The sequence below is a fragment of the Dermacentor albipictus genome, unplaced genomic scaffold (assembly GCF_038994185.2).
Source record: "Dermacentor albipictus isolate Rhodes 1998 colony unplaced genomic scaffold, USDA_Dalb.pri_finalv2 scaffold_78, whole genome shotgun sequence".
In the NCBI taxonomy this organism is placed as follows: Eukaryota; Metazoa; Arthropoda; class Arachnida; order Ixodida; family Ixodidae; genus Dermacentor; species Dermacentor albipictus.
The window spans coordinates 207494-230547 of NW_027225632.1; the positions used below are offsets into that span (position 1 = coordinate 207494).

At 47.6% G+C, this 23054-nt stretch overlaps 1 protein-coding gene across 1 annotated transcript in view; it reads left to right on the forward strand.

The window, feature by feature from the left end:
- Positions 1 to 760: 760 nt before the first annotated feature.
- LOC139053208 (CLIP-associating protein 2-like) overlaps positions 761 to 23054 on the forward strand; it is a 28003-nt gene continuing 5709 nt past the window's right edge. Inside the window, exon 1 of the mRNA XM_070530304.1 lies at positions 761 to 832. Coding sequence (XP_070386405.1) covers positions 761 to 832 — 72 coding nt within the window. The remainder of the gene's footprint in view (positions 833 to 23054) is intronic.

Genomic DNA, 23054 nt, shown 5'->3' on the forward strand with positions numbered 1-23054 from the left:
AAGCAGAGGAGAACGAGGTTCGTCTCGGCATCACGCGTCAAGGGTGACGTTTCGTGAAGTACAAACGCCTGGATTCCCATTCAGCGTGTATACTTCACCAGGTTATACGCGAGAATTTCGTGGAGCTTGCTGGATATACCCAACTTATGCAGGAGACCCCACTGGGCAGCAAGAACCTCACACAATTGGAGTTGACTCCAGTTCACCGTACACGCCGGCGAATTCGAGGCCTCGCCCCTGAATTTGGAAACCTCCAGGAAAAAGTAATCACTATGACCACTGCGACTTCTACGGAAAGGGTGACACCGACTTACCTAACGCTGCTCAACACCCAAGTGCCAACGGCTTTTCATGGCGACACATTTAAAGACGTGGAAGACTGAATGGCCAAGTTCGAGCGCGTGGCTGCGTTTAACGAGTGGGACAACAACGCCAAACTCAGGAACGGCTACTTCAGCCTCCAGGATGGTGATCGCGCGTGGTTTCTGATCCGCGAAAGTGCCCTTTCATCCGGGCCTGAATTAAAGCGCAAGCTACTGGAGACTTACTCCAGCCCCGATCGTCACAAAAAAGTGCAGCGAGCCCATCAATCACGCGTCCAAAAGCCCAACGAGAGCGTCACGATGTACGTGGAGGACATGAGGCGTCTCTTTCCGGGTGCCATCCGAGCATGTCAGAAGTGAAGAAGGTGCGTCATCTGATGAGAGGCGTAAAAGAACAGCTCTTTGATGGTCTTGCTTGGAATACGCCCAAGACGGTCATGGAGTTCCTCAGCGAAGCCACTGCAAGGGAGAAGACGCTTCAGCAACGGTCGAACATGTACAACCGCCAAGTAAATTCCGCCTGCGCTCCGGATATGCCGGTAGGCTTCAGGTGCGAAGTCGCCTTGCTTTGCCAGCTCATTCGCTCAGTATTTCGCGACGAGCTGCAGAAGCACAATGGTACGCCACCACCACCAGTCAGCTCACTCGCCAGCGTCGTACGCAACGAAGTACAGCAGGCATTGCAGGCATCTCTTTCCAGCGGTGAAGCGCCACCTCTGCCAAGTGAGTCCCGGCGCAAGACTTCCGCAGAAACATTACTGAGCCCCGCCCAAACTTTCGCACCTACTTATGTTGTGTCACCAGTCGAGTTGCAATCGGCGCAAGCCGCTCCGACAACTCCGCTACCGTACTTCGACGACCGCCGAACACCTGCGAGGAAATCAGAGGTTTCGCGAGCACCCGACCGACGACCGCTATGCTACCACTGCGGCGAAGCTGGTCATGTGTATCGGGTGTGCCCGTATTGATGACTCGGCCTGCGAGGTTTTTTCCATCGATGCGCCTCGACCTAAGTTCGACCAGAGGCCTCCCGGCATTGCAGAATTCGTCGAATAGCAGCGCAGGCCGGGCACATCACAGCGGCAGTCACGCTCACCCACACCACGACAATATTTCCCTCCTCGTGATACCACCTCGAGGACGACGCAAGGCAGATCACCAAGTCCACGCCGGGAAAACTGACGTCAGCCACCTTCCGAGGAGGGGCCGCAGATACTCCACGCCCTGAAGACGTCGTATCGTGCCGACCGGAGAACAACGAAAACACGACGACGCCAGAACCAGTTCCCGCGAACAGGATTTCACTGGACATACCTGTGTTGATCGATGACAGAAAAATGAGTGCACTTGTAGATACCGGCTCTGATTACTCTATTCTTAGTGGCAAACTGGCGAGCGTTCTTAAAAAGTTACGTTACCCTGGAACGGGGCACCAGTTCGTACGGCAGGTGGTCACGTCGTCACACCGCTTGGCTTATGCACGGTGAGAGTAGAAATTCGCTGCTGCTTTTCTCGCCACTTGCCGGGTTCTACGCGAGTGTTCCTGCGATTTAATTCTTGGGATGGACTTTCTCCAGCAATTTGGCGCCATTATTGACCTCCGCGAGCGCTGCATCACTTTCTCGACGCAAAGGGCAACAACACAGACCGACGCCGTTGGACACAGATCCGCACTTTGCGTTTCGAACGACAGCATCACGATACCGCCGCGTGCGAGTGTTATGGTTCCGGTCAAGTCCGACGAGCTACAAGATGGTGAAGCCGTTGTAAAAGGCAACATTTCTACGTTGCTGACCCAAGGTATTTGTGCAGCGCGAAGCCTTGTGGAACTTCGTAATAGCCAGACAGCGGTCCTCGTTACCAACTTTGCCTTTGAACAGCGGCACATTTTTCATGGCACTGCCGTCGCCTACGCCGAACCATCAACGGACATCACCGAGTGATTTACTTCTGAAGTGGAGAGACGACGGTTCGCTCAGAGACATCGATGTAAACTCCGAGCTTACGGACGACCGAAAGAGCGCACTGCAGGAACTCGAATGAATTCCGTGCGTGCTTCGCTCGGTCTATTAAGCTGGGCCAAACGCCAATCACGAAGCACCAAATAAAGACATCCGCCGACGCACGCCCCATCAAACAACAGCGTTATCGTGTCTCGCCGAAAGAACGTGAGGCAATTCAAGCCCAAGCCAAGGAGATGCTAGATAATGGTGTCATTCAGCCTTCGCACAGTCCGTCGTCGTCCGCGGTCGTTCTGGTCAAGAAAAAAGACGGAACGCTTCGTTTCTGTGTTTATTATCGACGCCTCAATGATGTCACCAAGAAGGACGTGTGCCCACTACCACGTATTGATGACTCTTTAGACAGGTTGTGGCGAGCTAAGTATTTTTCGTCTCTCGATCTAAAGAGTGGTTACTGGCAAATTGAGGTAGATGAGCGAGACTGCCAAAAAAACTGCTTTCGTCACCGCAGATGGCGTTTACGAATTCAGGGTACTTCCTTTCGGGACTTCCCGCCATGGTAGCTCTATGGCTATGGTTGGGCTACTCAGCACGAGGTCGCGGGATCAAATCCCGACCACGGCGGCCGCATTTCGATGGGAGCGAAATGCGAAAACACCCGTGTACTTAAATTTAGGTGCACGTTAAAGTACCCCAGGTGGTTGAAATTTCCGGAGTCCTCCACTACTGCGTGTCTTATAATCAGAAAGTGGTTCTGGCACGTTAAACCCCATAATTTAATTTAATTTTTCCTTTCGGGCTCTGTTCGGCACCGGCAACTTTCCAGCGAATGACGGACGCCGTTCTCCCTCGTCTGAAGTGGGAAACCTGCCTCGTCTTCCTCGACGATGCGGTTGTTCTTTCGGCGACATTTGACGACCACCTGAAACGACTGCGGCAAGTTCTCGAAGCCATCCGATCGGCTAACCTCACCCTTAAGCCTCAGAAGTGTCACTTCGGCTACAGGGAGCTCTTGTTTCTGGGACATGTGGTCAGCGCAGAAGGCGTTAGCCCCGATCCAGCGAAAACTGCCGCTGTTGCCACGTTTCCAACACCGACCGACAAGAAAGGTGTCCGACGCTTCATGGGCCTTTGCGCATGCTACCGGCGTTTCATCGAAAATTTTTCGAAGATGGCGGAGCCACTGACTCGACACACGAGGGACGATGTATCGTTCGTCTGGCCCTCAGAGCAAGAGACTGCTTTCACTGAGCTTCGACAGCGTCTGGTGTTAGCTTCAGTTCTGGGTCACTTTGAAGAGGAGGCGGACACGGAAGTTCATACAGACGCCAGTAACGTTGGTCTCGGGTGCGGTGCTTGTACAACGGCAGGAAGGTATTGAAAGAGTGATTGCCTACGCAAGTCGCACACTATCGCGTGCAGATACCAGCTACACCACTACGGAGAAAGAGTGTTTTGCCATTGTATGGGCGCTGGCCAAATTTCGACCTTACCTCTATGGCCGCCCATTCAAACTTGCAACCGATCATCACTCGTTATGCTGGCTTGCAAATCTGCGCGACAGTTCTGGACGACTGGCACGGTGGAGTCTACGTTTGCAGGAGCACGACGTGACCATCGCGTACAAGTCGGGCCGCATACACGAAGACGCTGACGCACTCTCGCGCGCCCCCCTATCGACACTACCGAACAAGACATTGAGGACGACGGCGTTTTCCTTGGGGCCGTAAGCGTTACTGATTTGTCCACAACGCAGCACGCAGATGACTCACGACGACCTATATTCGAATATCTGGAAGGACGAAACCCATCAATACCCCGGTACATCGCTCGACGATTGTCGTCTTTTTGTTTACAACACGGCGTCTTGTATGAGAAGAACTCCGCTGCCACCAACAAGACATACCTTTTGGTAGTTCCAACAGACCTCGATGCCGAAGTTTTATTCGCCTGTCATGATGAGCCTCCGTCTGGCCATTTGAGTTTTAGGCGAACGCTTAATAGAGTGCACAAATCCTACTACTGGCCGAAACTTGCCGAGTGTGTTAAGCGGTACACCCAAGCCTGCCGTGAATGCCAGCGCCGAAAGTCGCCAGCTGTGAAGCTTGCGGGATTGCTGAATCCCATTGACCCACCTGGCAAACCTTTCGACCAGGTCGGCATGGATCTTCTGGGCCCGTTTCCACTGTCATCGTCTGGCAACAGGTGGATAATCGTCGCCACAGACTATTTAACGCGGTATGCTGAGACAAAGGCGTTTCCTCGGGGCACAGCTTCCGAGGTTGCCCATATTTTATACACAGCATCGTCCTACGGCATGGCGCCCCGTCGCACGTCATCACAGACTGAGGCAAAGCCTTTACAGCGCCGCTTATTGAAGCCATTTTTAAACTCAGCTGCACAACCCATCGAAGGACAACTGCCTATCATCCGCAGACAAACGGCTTCACCGAATGACTGAACAAAACGATGACTGACATGCAGTCTATGTACGTAGACGTACAGCACAAGACGTGGAGCGAGATACTACCATACGTAACGTTTGCCTATAATACTGCTACGCAAGAAACAATACGCTTTGCGCCGTTTTACCTCGTTTACGGCCGTGAAGTGCAGACTATGTTAGAAACAATGCTGCCATGGACAACCTCGATCACCTAGATCTTGCCCAAGATGCCGAACTCTTATTGCAATGCGCGGAAGAAGCCCGTAAGCTTGCCTGAGTGCACATAAGGAAACAACAAAGCATCGATGCGCAATGTTACAATCTCCGCCATCGACAAGTTGAGTTCCAACCTGGCGATCAAGTTTTGGTCTGGACTCCCGTGTGCCAAAAAGGACTATCCCAGAAGCTTTTGAGTTGCTACTTCGGGCCTTACAAAGTGTTTCAGCGAATTAGCGACGTTAAACACGAAGTCCTTTCTTGCGGCAGTCAGCCTCCCCGATGTCGACAACGGCAATCTGTGATTGTGCACGTTGCGCGGTTGAAACCGTATTATAGCCCCCAAAATTCGACGTTTTCAGCCGCTTAGGTTATTCTTTGTAGTTGCTCGCCCCTCAGTACCTTGTGACTATATCGCACACTACAGTGATTGTGACTGTCGCCTATGTGTTCGTCCTAGGCCATCTCGGCGCTCTCACGTCAAGCCTATGTATGTTATCATTCGTTTATTATTATTTTTTTTGAAGAGGGTGTAGTACCACATGGTGTGGCACAGAAAAGTGACTGAAGAAGAAGAGAACAAGGTTCGTCTCGCCATCGCGCGTCAACGGTTACGTTTCGTGAAGTACAAACGCCTTGATCACCATTCAGCGTGTGTACTTCAGCACGGTATAGGCGACAGCATTACTGTATTACTGCCCTGCATGTATTACTTACAACACACACGCACACACACACACACACACACGCGCGCACGCACATACACACACACATACACACACACTGTTTTGGGTGTGCATTTCTTTCAAGGGTGTCTTTGTGTGTGCTGTGCATAATGAAGCCTCAATTAGATGACAGTTTTTTCTGCCGAATACAAGGTATTAAACGCAGGAATGTTATTATGTCTCAAGTGAAATTCATCTAGCTTTATCACAGGAACTAGTTTTGCCAGTAATGTGCAGTGAAATAATCGCAATGTATCATTTGTGCAGAAACAGGCAAAACTATTTATTATTTACGCTGTGCTCCGTGTTATGAATTTTAGCAAAGTGGCAAAATAATAACAGCCTCCTTTAAAATGCCTTTAAAAAGCAATAGCTTTAAAATTATCAATATTTTCAACTTTCAGGAAAGGACTACGGGAATCTTTTATTCGCCTCGCACGCAAAGAAACTCAAAGTTGAGGATGTGAAGTAGTGCTTTTTTACTCACCGGTGCACACGCACAGATACTGCGAGGTTAATCCGGTTTCGTGCGTAGCCTCCACGTACACTGTGCTCAGTTCCCGCAATGAAATTTCACGCTAGCTAGCACATATTATTCAAGCATCACGTCATTATGCGGCCGGACGCGGCAGATCCCTAACGATGGAAGGCGTGTAGCTAATACGCCATTGAAACGCCGCAGCTGATAAAATTCACCGCCTTTAAGAAGGTTCGCGTGGTGGCGGCTATAGAATGTTGGACGCATAAACAGGCTGAGATATTATTGTCATCTAATAAAAACGAACCTGCGTGATGCCGCTCAATGAAAACGGTCACACCGTTAGCAAATATTACCGCTGTAGAATTCGAATCGATAAACGGCACGGACTGCAATCAATACCATGGGGCTGCTGCTTATGATTCTTTGGTGAGGTGTCAAAACCTTTATTCTAGTAATAAAGCACAGACGTTAATAACATAAGTCAAATAGGAGAGTGGTCTGCTTATTCGTAAAACAATGACATGTTAGCTATGTTTCTTGGTTATTAGATGTACATATATAAACCAAATATTCAGCCTCATTGACCAACCGTAGCAGAAAAATTACGAATTAAAGTGTACGACCAATTTACAGTAGCTCCGCTTGCGCGCTTCAAGCTGGAACGCGCCGCAGTTGATTTTTCACCCTTTGTGGCAATCGCTGGCACTTGACAGTGTGCGGGGCGTGGCCCAGTGCGAAAACCAGGCGCACACCAAGCTGTGCTCTGAAATGCGACCGCAAGCACGTAGCAGGCCGCGCCAATCTAATCCAGAAGGAAGAGGCAGAGGGGGAGTGCGCCGCCAACTTATGACACAACGTTCTTTGTTACCGACCACAATACAACCATAAACAAGCTGCAAGGCATAAGGAAACGAGCTGCTACAGGGTTGCGCCCAAGTGTCGCTCGTGATCGCAGGCTTGAACACCATCCGCTTCTTCCAGCGCAACTAACTAGAACAACATTCCGGAACACAATACAGTAAGAAAGCATAAAATTAGGTTTTAGCTAAGCTGAAAAGCTGGTACAGCTCCAGCAGCCGGAACACTCCATAAACGGGAACACGTCATACTTGTTTAAACATCACAATCACGTGGTAACAACTGTGACCTCACTGCCGTGCGTGGCAGTAGTGTTTTAGCTTAGCATTTCGCTTCTACCACGCGTGTGTCACCAGCTACCGCCTTGTATGTTTACTTTTCTTTATTCTCTTTATTTATTGCGCTCAAACACTCGTTGTTGCTATATATATTAAAAAAATATATAGATACGGTGTCCAAGTACAGCGTATCTTACACGCTAGAACCCCTTTTCGCACCAGTACCCAGTCTCTCCCAGTACGCCGCACCTTCCCAGTGCCCCAGCATCCAGCGGGCAACACTGGGCCCATATTCAGGCATCGATCGCACGGGATACTGTGCTTTGCATTAGGGATGTGCGGCTGCGTTGCCCCAGATATTCGCAAGTGCATGTAATTCTCTTGCATTGCCTGCTACCCGTACTGTGTCGTCCGCGCACACCACTCTGGATACCTTCTGTTGCACCATTTCTCCATTACGCATGTAGGAAGTAATAAACTTCAGCTCACAGCTTTCCAGTCGTCTTTCTATGTCCTTAACATTAAGCCCTAACCACAATCGATATAGAGGACAGCATTGTTTCAGTTATTAGTCAGCCTTCATGTCCACGAATGATGGCGAAACGAGAAGGCACATTGTTGTCCGCGGAGTGCCTCAAGGAGGAGCGCTCAGTCGAGCCCTTTTCAATCTTACCCATATTGGCTTTATAGTAATTATTGCGGATGCAGTACGCATCAATACCTTCGCCGACGACATATTCATGTGGGCATCCGGAGTCACGCGACTGCAACTTCGAGCAAGATTGTAGAAAGCTGTTTCCATAGCGTCTCGGTACCTGCAGTGCCAAGGACTGATATTGGCCACAGATAAGTGAGCTGCCATAGTGTCCACAGGAAAGCTGATGTGCCGAGATCGGATTTTTACCGGTGGCAATGTCATTCCAGATGTGACCGCCCATAGGTATCTGTGCGTTGCCATAATAATATATTTGGGGTTTTACGTGCCAAAACCATTTTCTGATTATGAGGCACGCCGTAGTGGAGGACTCCGGAAATTTTGACCACCTGGGGTTCTTTAACGTGCACCTAAATCTAAGCACACGGATGTCTTCGCATTTCGCCCCCATCGAAATGCGGCCGCCGTGGCCGGGATTCGATCCCGCGACCTCGTGCTCAGCAGCCCAACACCATAGCCACTGAGCAACCACGGCGGGTGTGCGTTGCCATTGACCGCGGTGTTTCATGGTCGAAGCATGTGGATATGTTATAGAAGAAATTACAGGACTTGCTCGCGCTTTTCGCTTTCTGGCCAGAATGAAGTGGGGCCCATCTGAGCATTCGCTACTCCGGCTGTACCAGGCTTTCTACGTCGGCCACATTCGATATAGCCTGCCAGTTTTATCAGGTATGTTATACAGGTATGTTATCAGGTAGGTATGTTATCAGGTATGTTATACAGTCAAACCTCGATATAACGAACACGCATATAACGAATTATTGAATATACCGAACTCTTCCGAAATATTTTTGTCAAACAGATGTATTTTTAACTTCCTATAGCGAACGCGGTTTGGCATAAAACGGATATAACGAACTTCGCGACGCCAAGCCCTACCGCAGCGCAGCAAACGTTCAGGACGTGCAGGTTTTGTTTCACCAGAGGCCCATGCATCAAGTGACGATGGTGACGATCCGGACGAAGCAGAAGCAGAGCTCGATGAGGCTTGGAACGATTTTTCGCGTTTTGTTGTTGACATGTCCGCAACAATGACTGTAGAAGACTTCGTTGGTGGCGACGACATCTCAGCGACCACGGCTGTACTGACGGACGCCGAAATCGCTGCGGAAGTTTCTGAACACCCCGCAGACGAAGCTCAGGCTGACCCTGTAGACGATGAGAACATTCCGACTTCACAAGAAGCACTTGCTGCATTGGATTTACTGCGCTGCCACTGCAGTGCTATTGAGCCCAGTTGAAAAAGACAACAGGAATTCCTGTCGCAACTACAGAAATTTCTGTTGTACAACAGGATTTTTCTGTAGTAACTACAGATTCCTGATGGAGCGACAGACTTTTCTGATGTACAACAGACATTTGTTGTTGCTACTACAGAAGTACAGTCTGTCGTATGTCTGTTGTTACAACAGAAAGCTGAAGCTCTACAACAGATTTTTGTAGTACTACAGACATTTCTGTTGTACAACAGGATTTTTCTGTAGTAACTACAGATTCCTGATGGAGCGACAGACTTTTCTGATGTACAACAGACATTTGTTGTTGCTACTACAGAAGTACAGTCTGTCGTATGTCTGTTGTTACAACAGAAAGCTGAAGCTCTACAACAGATTTTTGTAGTACTACAGAAAAAAGTGTCATCACTACAGGCACCCTGTTGTCCCAACAGAAATACTCCTGAAGTAACCCGAAAAACTTCTGTAGTGCTACAGAGAGCTGTTGAAATACTACAGAAACCTATTGTGGCAACAGGCCCCCAATTGTCACAACAGAAGTGTTCCTGATGTAATGCGACCAACTTCTGTTGTACTACAGAAAAATGTTGTTGTACGACAGAAACCTATCATTGCAACAGGCCCCCAGTTGTCATAACAGACGTGTTCCTGAAGTAATGGACAAACTTCTGTTGTACTACAGAGAACTGTTCCACAACGGAAACCTATCGCCGCAACATATACCCAATGATGACAACAGAAGTGCACTGAAATTGTGTGATGCGACAAGCTTCTGTAGTGCCCGGTTGAAAAAGACAAAAGGAATTCCTGTCGCAACTACAGAAATTCTGTTGTACGACAGAAGTTGTTGACATTTCTTAATTGGGAGACATTTCTGACGTTATGACAGAAATTCTGATTTCGCAACAGAAGCATTCTGTCGCGACAACAAGAGTTCTGAAGTCGGAACAACAGCTTTATATCCTGACAGCGACTCCGACGTTACGACACCAATTCTGACGTCGCAGCAGAAACAATCGGTCGCGACGGCCAAGAGTTCCGAAGTAGCAACAGAAGCGCTTCCCGTCGCGGTCCTTTAAAATTGTATGTTTTTGCATCGGTAGTGTACACTGTACTTTTCTCCTGCGCGGTATTCAATCGCACTTCTCTGAAGCCGGCAATGCTGACACCGATGGCACCGACACCGGTATTAAAGTCGACGTGGCGAATAGTTATAATTGTGCCGTGACGACGCGGCACCAGCAACGCCCTACCGGCCTCCTCTAAATCGGCCGCTGATCAAAATCATACCATCTGCGGGAATGGCTGCGTATCCGTTTTTTTTTTGGTAAGATGTGGCACACAGGCCTGTGGACTTACATGTGCTGTTACACTGACACATTAGTTAATTTCCCAGGAATATTTCACAAGCTTATGCGAAGCGGAAAAGAAGATTTCGGTTGTTCCACAAAGTTGCGTGAAAAGCTGTCTCGCTCGGGTCTCATTAATCTGATACAGTGCTGCCGTGAGAAGCCAGTATGCTGTCAGAAAGAACTCTCATCCACGAATGTTTATGTAGCTATTTTGCATTGAACACACGAATTATATGCGCGCTCAAAAGTGTAAAGAACGAGAGACAACTGTCGAAACTAGCAGTAATAACCCTAAAAGTCAACGTTGTCTATTTCTGAATTTCTTATTTAATATGGATATCGTACATCAAAATCGATGTTCTAGCACTGCACGATGTACTTGTCGATGGTACAAACACTCTTGCTCTTCTAGAGATGCGGCACTTGACGCGGTGGAGTGATAGCGGATCTTGGCTCTCAAAATGCAAATGTAAACATCAGCGCATCAGCACGTCGTACTATTCACATGGCCAAAACGTACACTCCAACACCATGTCAGGGGTGGTGCAGTGGAAAGATGCCGGGCTAGGAATCGAGAGGTCGCATGTTCGAATCCTAGGCAAAGACGTTTTTTTTTTAATTTTTTTTTACTTTTATGTTTTTCTTTTTCGTGCTAACAAATTTACATAATCTTACGGACGTCTCTGTCAATTTTTAATTAAATATTGATCAAGAACTACAGAACTTTCTACTACAGGACGTCACACTACAGACAACAGAACTACAGGCAACAGAACTACAGGCAACAGAACTACAGGCAACAGAACTACAGGCAACAGAACTACAGACAACAGAACTACAGACAACAGAACTACAGAAACAACGTCCCAAAATACAACAGACTGGTAAAATTTCCTGTTGTGTTTTTCAACTGGGAGGGCAGTGGGTTTGCCCTTGTCGAGTGTTTGCAAACTGTGGAACAAGGCTTGATACGGAATGCGATCAACACCAAGAAGCAGGCCGCGATAACGCAGTTCTTTGTGCGTAAATAAATGAACGTGACCCAAGTAAGCATCGTTCGAGTTGCTGTGCCTTCTCTGATTGAATTTTGGTCCTCTTGCATGTATATTTTACGAAATTTTATATTACGAATTGTGGATATAGCGAACTAATTTCCGACTTTTTAACTGTTCGTTATAACGAGGTTTCACTGTACTATTATACATACCGATTGTTTGAAGTATTGCTTTTTTCCAGAGCTATCAAAGAATGGAACTGCCTGTCGGAAGAAGCCGTTTCATCCTCATCATTTGGTTTCTTCGCAAAACACATTGGAAATATCCTAGTTTGTAAGTAATATACTAACCTTGTGTCCTTGTTATCTTCAGCGGTTTACGCTGTTACCTATTGGTGTTATAAATTTTCATTGTTAAATTTTTTGCTTCAGTGTACATTGTCCATGTACGGATTATGTGATTTATAATTGTTCGTATTCCTCTCCTGCTATAGCCCTGTGTAAGGGCTGGCAGTATCTGTAAATAAATAAAATAAATGAGCCCGTCATGTTAGCGTGCGCTGGAAAGCGCTCAGGCACAGATGCTGACAACATATCTAGTACTTCTACGTTACACCTCAATTTATAGCACAATTGAGGAAACTCCCGTCCCCCCAATACCAGTCTTTCTGCGATCCGAACCTCTGCGATTATTCATGTGCCTGCTAGGCCACCACCGACGCCACCCCCTATCCACACTTCCAGACATGCTGGCGGACTGAATTTAAATACCTAGGATCTGCCATGCCATCATACATTGCCCCTGCTGTCTTTCCACGTATGCCTCCATGGGTAATGTCCAAAATACGGATACGTCTCTCTATTCCAGGAATTTCTAGAAAATTGCGAGAACCTGACGTGGTCCTCAGGCATCTAACACTTGAACATACGTCAAAAGAATGTGGCTCATCGTTGAACCTATACAGAGACAGATCGGCCTCTTCGTATGCGTCTGGTGCGGCTTTCGTCGTGCCCGCGCATCAGGTCATTCGACGGTTTCGTTTTGCGAAACAAGGTGGCACCGATATCCACGGAACAATTGGCAGTCAGAGAGGCAGTGCACTATATTTTGCTACAGCCTTCTCAAGCATCTTAGCACCCTCTGCTGCGTCGCAGTTCTGACCACCGCCTAAGGTCGGTTGCTTCGCAGCTGCTGGGGACTGAGGGCCGGGGTTTGATTGTCGTTTTCATATAGGAGGTTATATAGACAGTCTTTAGTGAAAACGATATCAGCTCTGCAGATACTAAAGGGTCGTAAAGAAAGAAAGCTCTTACAGAGTGTTGGCTCTTGAGGCTGCCGAGCTATATACTATAGCGGAAAAGAACAGCCCCCACATTCCGTTTCAGTGGGTTCCCAGTCACTCTGGCGTACACGGCAAAGAACTGTCCGATGCAGAAGCGAAGAAGGCGCTCGAAGATAATGAGCCACTGCTTGCGATCCCTTTTTTTCGAGAGTCGGCGCCAACTGTCTTCGGTCATGTGACATCCGAACAGAGACAGAAGAGCATTGGGACAGTCCAGATAAGCGCCACAGAGGAGTCCAAAGATAGGACTCCACCATGAAATTGAGGCTACCAGCCAGAAATTCAACGCAGCAGTGCCAGCCTCCTACACAGATTTAGGCTGGGGGTGCCGTTTACGCACGGTTACGTGCACCTCATTCGACTCACCGAGTCGCCAGACTGTGAATATTGCAGGGTGAAAGAGACTACAGGTCACGTACTGTGTAAGTTTTCTTCAGTTGCTGTAATTTTTTTTAAGTGAACGAGCCTGGACTGTAGGCTTTAGGTTGCCCAAACAGCTCTCTATATACTTCACATCTTTCCTCCTCATCGTCACCCATCATGCGCCTTTTTTCTTTGCTCTTTGTTTCCCTCTTCCCCTTCTCCCAACTCAGGGTATCTGGCGAGAAGAGCGTACCTCAGGCCGACGTCTCTGCATTTCGTATCATTAAAACCTTTTCTCTGTCTCAGACATTAGTGAATTCCCAACACGTCATTATGTTTTCTGGCTTCCCAACCGATCTGTACTCGGTAGTCTCTATATGTCTTTCTCAAGAGCTCCACAATATCGTCATCGTATGCCTTGGTGTTTAAGTATTTTCCGTCACATTTCCCTCTCTACGTTATCGTAGGCGCCCTTGATATATAGAAATGCTAAACACAAAAGTATATGCATGGCTTCTGAAATCTCTGCGCACGAAGTTAGGACAAAATATATTGTGCTCTAAGCATCTGCCTGCTCTGAATCCATTATGTGGTTCCCCCAGTAAATCAACCTATACTCCATCCACTTCGACAGTTCTGATAGCCGACGTGTTTGCAACCGACTTGTACGAGTTCCTCCTAATAACATCACTTTTATCTTTATAGATAATATTGACCATGCTTTCACGCCACCCAACTGGATATTCATCTTTTTTCATAACCGGCTCTAGTGAGCGGCGTCTTCCTCTTTAGACCGAGGTTATTGATTATCTGTATTTCATCGGGTCCTACTGTCGTGTTATTTGGGGGCTTTTTCATCTACTTTTTTTTCAGTAAACGTTTTTTATGCTAAATATTGATATCTCTGGATCTCCTAATCGGATCTCTTTTTGTGGGAACCATGCTTTGTTTCGTGCTGAAGTTATCCCTATTACCTTCAGCACAGAACGTCGCAGAAGGTCGCCTCCTTTTTATATGCTACCGTTTTATTGTCCCTTATAGCCGTTTGTGAATATTTAGTTGGAGCTCCAATAGCTCTAGCATGTTTGAAGAATCTTGTTGGTGCTCCTTTGCCACTTTTGCGAATGTTACGCACCCAACGTTCAGTTGCGCATTTACTTAATTTTTTTTCTTGCACGAGCTTACCTGCCACCTTCTTTTTCGCGGTATTTCTTCCCTCTGAAAAACACATTTTTTTCGTTTATTCCCAGCCTATTTGGCTACTGGATGATACGTAGACGCATGTTAACGCTCTTCTATAGGTTCCTTTATTTCGCATTAGTATTTCGCTGAGCTCGCTGGTTGCACATAGTACAAGTGGTTTCCAGCAAACGTACTTACACATCCATGCCATAATCAAGTTTTCGAGAAATCGAGAGTACCATACGCATCTTTATATGGTTTTCGTAGATTACGAAAAGGCATTTCATTCACTGGAGATGCCAGCAGTCGTAGATGCATTACGTAATCAAGGAGTACAGAACGGTTACGTAAATACCTCGGAAAATATCTACAGAGGTTCTACAGCTACTTTAATTCTACTCAAGAAAAGCAGGAAGACACCTTTAAACAATGGGGTCAGACGGGGAGACACTGCTATTTTCTGCGTGCTTGGAAGAAGTATTCAATCTAATAAAGTGGGAAGGCTCAGGAGTAAAGATCGACGACGAATCTCTCAGCAACCTATGGTTTGCCGATGACATTGTTCTATTCAGCAGCAATGCAGACAAGTCACAACAAATGATTGAGGACCTTAACAGAGAGAGTGTTAGAGTGGGGTTGAAGATTCATAGGTTGCAGACAAATATAATGACAAATAGCCGGGCAAAGGAAGAAGAGTTCAGGATCACCAGTCAGCCTCTGGAGTCTTTGAAGAAGTACGTTTACCTAGGTCAATTAACCAAAGGGAACCATGATCATGAAATGGAAATTCATAGAAGAATAAAAATGGGTTGGATGGCATACGGCAGACATTGTCACCTCCTGCCTGGAAGCTTACCATTATCATTGAATAGGAAGGTGTAAAATCCGTGCATTTTACCAGTGCTGACATATGGCACCGAGATTTTGAGACTGACGAAGAAGCTTGAGAACAAGTTAAGAACCGCGCAAGGCGCGATGGAACGAAGATTGCTAGGAATAACGTTAGGAGACAGAGGGGGAGCGGTTTGAATTAGACAGCAAACAGGTATAAACGATATTCAAATTGGCATCAAGAGAAAGAAATGGAGCTGGGCTGGCCATGTAATGTGGCGGTTAGGTAACCGTTGGGCCAAGAGAGTTTCAGAATGGATACCAAGTGAAGGGAAGCGCATTAGAGGATGGCAGAAGGCTAGGTGGAGCGATTAGGAAATTCCCGGGCGCTAGTTGGAATCGGTTGGTCCAGGACAGGGGTAAAGGGAGATCGCAGGGAGAAGCCTTCGTCCTGCAGTGGGCATAAAGCAGGCTGATAATGACGAAGATGTACTTACATGAACAGAAAGGGACGCGACACACGCTGCACAAGCAAGTGAATGTTTATTATTCGTTTCCCACACTTTTATAGCGCGAAAGACCCGCTGCTCCTTTTCCCTTTTTTCATGCCGATTATCCGTCTCCTTGGAAATAAAGTTCGTTTTTGCGCAAATAGCCATTTTCTTTTTCTGTTAGTATGTTATCGATGGTGCACTGATGCATGATTCGCCGAGGAGGAGGAGATAAATTTTATTAAAGAAGAGGTCTTAGGCGGGGGTTGGCGTGACGTTCCCCTCCCCGCGGTGGGCTCCTCTTCTAGGCCGGGCGCCAGGTGGCTGACCGACGATGTCGTTCGGCGACCTCTTCGGCCCGCCTCGCGACTCGAAGTTGAACCTCCGGGTCCGAGCTGAGCAGCGCGGCCTCCCACTGCGATTGGGTAGAGAGCTGCAGACTGTTCGACGGCATGTCTTGATTACATGAGTATAGGATGTGTGGTGTGTCTGCCTTATGGTGCCCACAGAGAGAACAGACGGGTCTGAACTGCCCTGGGAGCCATATTGAGTATATGTACGGATTTAAGAAAGTGTCTGTTTGGAGCTGCCGCCAACTGACTTGTGTTTTACTTGGAGATCTATGTGGTGCTGTGAAGATTTGTCTTTCTGTCTTGAAGTGGGTAGTAATTTCTTTGTAGGTCGTCATTCGCTCCTTGGCTGACCTGTGCTCGGGGTAATGAACCTCCCGGTTAACCACAAATCCTCGGGCAAATTGGTGCGCCGCCTCATTTCCAGGATGGCCTGAATGGGCGGGGACCCAGATCAATGGGATCTGGTGGCTATTTTATATTTTTTTGTAATATTTTGATGGCTGCTGAGTGGGCCCTTCCTTTGCAAAAATTTCGAATTGCGGTTTTAGGGTCGCTGATGATGTATTATGTATTGTATGTATCATTGTGTGTATGTATGTATGCATTGTATATATGTATATGTATGTATGTATTGTATATGTATGTATATATTGTATTGTATATGTATTGTATGTAGTGGTGGAGGTAATGGCTAAAGCTATGCCAGCTTCTTCGGCCTCCTCCAGAAATTTTGTTTGATCGATTGTCGCCGATGCGAGGGGAGAACCTCGATGATCGACAACTGCCAGGGAAAAGGCGTCTCTGTGCGCATGTTCTGCCACGTCCCCATGCGCCGTGTCTTTCTGAACTGAATATCTTTCGTGAAGTTTTTGTGCCCTAGCCTTTCTTCTGTTTGTATCGTAGTGTGGATGCATGTTTTTGGATGGACTATGAGGTGTTCGCATGTTAGGATGGACTATTAAGTGTTCGTGCACGTGTCTTGGAATCGGCAAGGTGGGTGCGCGGATTCCTTAGTATTGTATTCCCGAATTCTTTAGGATGAAACGTCCCGTTTCAGTGCCTGATAGTCTTTCGTGTTGTGCGGTGAGGTGTGCTTCCATCATTTCCGCTAAGGTGTTATGAATTCCTAACTGTAGTAGTTTTTCATTTGGGGTATGACGAGGGAGGTTGAGCGCAATTTTGTAGGATTGTCAAATTACAGAATCCACGTCATCCCTTTCTCTGACTGTGAGGGTGACGTTTGGTTTAGAGTAGATGACTCTGCTAAGAACAAAGGCCTGGATTAGTTTCCTTGTCTCGGCTTCTTTAACTCCTCCTCGCCTATTCGCGATGCGCCTGATGAGGAAGAAGATTTGGTTAACGGTGTTTCTCAGCTTCTTAATTACTTTGTCGTTTTTTTGGTTTGACTGTATCAGCATTCCCAAGATTTTTAGTGTTTCCACTTCTGGGATGGCTGCCCCTTCCGCGTATATTTTGATCTCAGGCACTTTATTTTTTTTTTGACGCTTTGGGTGTAGGATGAGAAGTTCAGATATTCGGGGAGAACACGCAAGTCCCGCGGCTTGTGCCTCCTCTACTACTACATCTGCCGCTTGTTGTAGCGTATCTTGTATCGTGCCGATAGTGCCCTTGGTTGTCCAAAGGGTGATATAGTCCGCGTACAAAAAGTGTTCTAGGTCTGGGATTTTGGCAAGTCCGTGTGCCATTTTGATTAGGGTTATATTGAATAAGAAGGGGGAGAGGATCGATCCTTGCGGCCTTCCTCTGTCTCCTAAAGTGAAGGTGTCGGATTTGATTGTGTCAATTTGAATTTTAGCCATTCTATCGGAGAGAAAGTCCTTGATGTAGCTAAACGTTCTTTTGCCTACATTCAATGGTGAAAGAGAATCTAGGATTGCTTTGTGTTTGACGTTATCAAATGCTTTGGTTAAATCTAGAGCCAGGATTGCCCTTGTGCTCCTTTCTTGCTCCTGAGAAAGGACCTTGTTTGCTAGTCTGAGCACCGTATCCTGTGTTGATAAATGTGGTCTAAAGCCGACCATAATGTTTGGATATATAATGAATGAATAGAATTTACTGATAGAAAAGACAGAGAGGTCGACCTGAGCTAGTGCGCTCTAGTCTGCTACTCTGTACTGGTGAAGAGGGAAGGGGAGTGAAAGTATTGGGATGGATGATGATGATAAGAGAAGTGGTGAGTGCTTACGTACATGAGACAGTTGCCTCGCTAGAGCCGCTCGTCGAGCTTGGTGTCCTGCAGGAGCTTCAACAATACTTTTGTTGCCGATCTTGCCTGGCTGTCAGCGAGTTCATTACCAAAAATACCACAATGGCAAGGCACCCATTGAAAGGTGATCACGTGGCCACTTAACTCGGCACTGTGATAAAGTTCGACGATTTACAGCACGAGCAGATAATATGGTCCTTTGTTTAAAAAGTATTTTAGCGCCTGTAGCGCTGCTTGGGCATCGCACAATATTGTCCATTTATGGGGTGTCTGCGTTCTCATAAAACGGACAGCCTCCCGTATTACCGCAAGTTTCGCAGCCGTAGATGTCGATTTGTGGTCTAATCTAAATCGTTGATAAATTCTCTTTGTGCATCTGGGGCTGCAGTTCGTCTAGTATGACGTGTTCTAGCAGTTTTCCTATGCAAGAAGTAAGCGAAATAGGTCTGAGGTTTTTGAGCGCGAGCTTTTTGCCGGGTTTTGGGATGAATTTAACGATGGCATGTTTCCAAGACGCTCGGAGTTTTCCTTCCCTCCAACACCCATTCGCAAAGTCCGTGAGGACTGTGATGGAAGTGTCGTCTAGGTTTCTGAGTGTCTTATTGTTAATGCAGTCTTCTCCCGGAGCGGATGTCGTGCGTATCTTAAGGAGGGCTGCTCTTATTTCCGCCATTGTTATGTCAGCGTCCAGGATGGGGTGAGGTTGTCCTTTATAATCGGGTAGGGACTTCGTCTCTCAAGGTGTGCAGAAGTATTTCTGCTGTAGCGTGTTTATAATATCTTGATCCGTGCCTGGGCCTATGTTTAAAATTTTGGTGATTTCCTTTTGAGTCGTAGCTTTGTTCGATTCCGGATCAAGGAGATGCCGCAGAAGATTCCACGTCTCTCTCGTGCCTAGATTGCCATTTACATTTTCGCAGATATGGTTCCACTGCTGTCTTGCGAGTTCTGCGGAGTGGTGTTGAATTGCTTCCGTGAGTGTGACTATCCTGTTTCTAAGCTTTTTGTTGTATTTTTGCTTAAGCCATCGTTTTTCTAGGCTTTGCCTTGCCTCCCACATGTGTGTGAGGCGGCTGTCAATCGTATTTACGCCTAGGTCATGTACTACGTCTTTAGAGGCCTTTCCCACATCTGATAGGAGGGTTTGTGTCCACTGTTCTAGGTCTGCGATCGGTTCCGGATTTTGGTCGCGGATCGTCCTAAATTTGTCCCAGTCGGTGATTCTGTTTTTTTCTAGGTTGGGGTTTGAGATTGCCAATGACGATTTCAGACGTTATGATATAATGGTCACTTCCAAGATTTTGTCTGGTGTTGCTCCAGCTTACATCTAGGAGATTTTTGCCTATCGTGAGGTCCGGGCACGTGTCCCTGTTCCCGCTGCTGCCTATCCTGGTAGGCTGCATTGGGTCCTAGTATTGGGTTAGCCCTCTTTACTGGATAAAATCCATTAGGGCCGTGCATTTCCTGGATATTGTTGCGTGTCCCCATTGCACGTGTTGAGCGTTGAAGTCGCCCACAATTAGGATTGGGTTTCGGCCTGCGACTTGTAGGGCTTTGAGTATAGCGGCTTTCGCTGGTCCAGCCTGTGCCCTGGGGTGGCTGTAGGCGTTAAGTATGAACAGAGAAAAAGAATTTCTTTCGCTAGGTACAATTTCGATTAATATACAATCGAGCTCCACGTCTTCAATCTCGTGGTTAACCACGGTAAGATTTCTATGTACCATCGTAGTGGTTAATGGCGGTTCTGCGATGTGACATGGCAGAACTGCCCGATACTCTGGCAGTTTTAGTCGAGACATTCTGGGTTCCTGGATCTCAATTACGTCTAGTTTTTCGGATTGCAATTGAATGTGCTACTGCAGATGTGCTTTTTTATTGCGCATAGACCTGCAGTTCCACTGCCAAATTGTTATGGTTTTAGGACTGGCCATCTTGCTGGGATTGATCGATTGGCGCCTCTTGAGTTGACGGAGGAAGCCGACGTAAAATTTCCTGTAAAACGGTGTCGAGTATTCCGAACTTGTGATTTACATCCTGTATGTGTTGTTGGAGGCTTTGTGTTTGATTGTCAACTCTTTGTGTTAGGTTATCGAGTTTCTGGCTGTGCTCTTCCACATTTTGTTTGAGTTTTAGGACTCTATCTTCCAGTGAGGGATTTCTTACGTCAGTTATTGCTCGTGTTTTGCTACGTGTTTCTTCCTTGCTTACTACGCTTACTGGTGTTTCGACTGCTACGGCCACAGTATTTTCCATTTCTGTGACCTCCGGCATTGGGAGTGGTTGTGGAAGAGGTTCCTTAGATTTCGTGGGGCTTTTAGTTTACTGTTTTCTTGTTCTAAGTGTTTGATTCGGTCCGTGAGCATTTGAATGTGGTGGAGCGCCTGATCGAGTTTAGACTGTAATGACTGCAGCTCCGTCCCCTTTCCATGAGCGGCCACTCCCTCCCAGCTCACCTGCTTCGGTCCGGGACTCTGAGTCCGGCTGCTGGTGCTGTTGCCACCTCCGCTGCGGCTGCTGCTGCGTACGCTGTCCAAGCACGGGAAGGAGCTCGAGCGATCCTTCCTTTGGGTGGATGTTGCGTCGTCGCAGGTCCGAGATTTGGATCTTGACTGGTGCTCCAATGTTTTCGTTTGGGGTCGTTGAAATCGTTTCTTGCCACTGTTATCGCCTGTGCGGTACCCTCCTCCACAGACAATGCTAACCGGGTCGCAGATTTCTTCCTTTAGGTGCTGGTTGCCGCAGTACGGGCACCGTTGTTGCGGTGGCTCCGGACATACCTCTCTTCTGTGTCCGACTCTTCTGCAGTTCGCGCATGCCACTGCTTTCGGAATGAAGGGGTAGACTGGGTACAGGACTCTGAAGTATACGATGCTATCTGGTAGTTCGTCCGCGTCGAAGTGGAGCAGAAGGGTCTTTGATGTTCTTCCCATGGTTCGTGCTTGTACGATTTCTGTTTTTTTTTTAATTCTGTCATCATTTCTTGTTGAGTTTCGCCATCGTAAGCCCGATAGATGATGCCTTGCAGGGCCCTGTCCGGAGGGGCGATGTACGACGTCATGACGACGTCTTTGCCTTCTATCTTGATTTTCTTGACTGCGACGTAGCGTAGTGCGTTTGCCTGCACCAGCGTCGATATTGTGAACACATTTTTTGCAGAATTTGTTCTAGATTGGTCTTTATCAGCCTCAGTCGCGGTGATGCCGCTCGCTGTTGCGATCGCGTGCCTGATGGACTTCTCGGTGTAGCGCGTGAAATTTACGCCACCCATTGGTCTGTAGATGATTTTATAGTCCTCCTCCGGGAGTCGGGGAAGCGGTTTCTTGGGATGCAGTGGATGGAGAGGTTGCGCCTGCGGCTTCTCGGTCTGCTTATTTGGCTTCTGAGCTGTTAAATGACGCAGCTTTGGGGTTCTTATTACGATAGGAAACAATCGTTTTCCAATCGGTCGTATCGAATTCGACTGGGAAGGCATTAGTCCCAACTACGGCCTACTCCATGACTGTCGCCGAGGCGTTGGCGCCGCGCTAGGCCTGGCGTTCGGGTAAGTTATTGCACCGGGGCGACGCTGGCTTGAGACAATCGGAGCTCGGTCGCCCGAGCTCCGATTTGCATAAAAGAAGTCTTGAAAGGTGCCTTATACACTGACGCTTCTTGTCCATCTGTCGGCGTTGGCGTATCCTGGTGTTTTCCTTCGCAGCAGGTGCTCGAACATGGAGCTCAAACGAAGCACATGCGTCTCCATTGGCCCCCTAGCGGTCGATCCATGATTGACCGCTTCTGTCATGGCCCATGGGTTCTAAAATTCCGCACGTCAGCTTGCCTCTACTTTTCTTCTAAAACTTGGATGGCGTGAAATTGTATAGTGCAATGGCAATGGCGATGACGAAAAGTGAGATGCCCAGCGGAGACAGTGCCTGTTTCGCCTAAATATCGTCGGCCGCATGATAAAGGTATATCACACATCACCCGTGTCTTGCAGCCACTATACATCTTGAAATTACCCGACCGACTGCTGCTGCACTACTCAAGTCGTTCTTTCTACTCACGGCTTTTTTTGTTAATAGCGCACTGATGGCTCTTCTGAAACCACAAATGCACGACATACGACACCTACGCTTTCTGTTCAGCTCCCTGACGGCTTCCTAACCTCTAGTTCCTCAGGCAACCTCCTAAGCCTCTCTTTTTAATTTTTTCTGTGTCGATTCCCACTGTCCTACTCTTGTCCTCTCTTTTAGAAACCACGCCCAGAAAGATCAAGCGACAGCGCTCATTCTCCTTTCAGTCTCTCCCTTTACAGCCAGCCACCATTGACAAAGACCGCACGCGACGTCACTCTAGTACCCTGTTAAAGTTACCTGCCATAGGTGACAAGGCCGTCTTTGTCGAAGACAGGTCCTCCTATCGAAACGTTGGTCATCTATTCTGGGGCACGTTATGCCAGCTTGTAACATTCATGTAATTTGGTCAAGTCGTTCGAAGACCATTTCTGAGGCTAAGGCGTAATCGATAACTGACTGTCTGTTACCCTCCCATGCATAATGGCCAATAACAGGCGGTTAGTACAAATCTCGTAGAAGCGTTTTGGTCAAGGTGCACACGCTAATAGCTTCGTCATTCAGATGCGTCTGTATTTCCACCCATTGTTATTGCGTGCGACCACCTTGCATGTTTATGTAACAA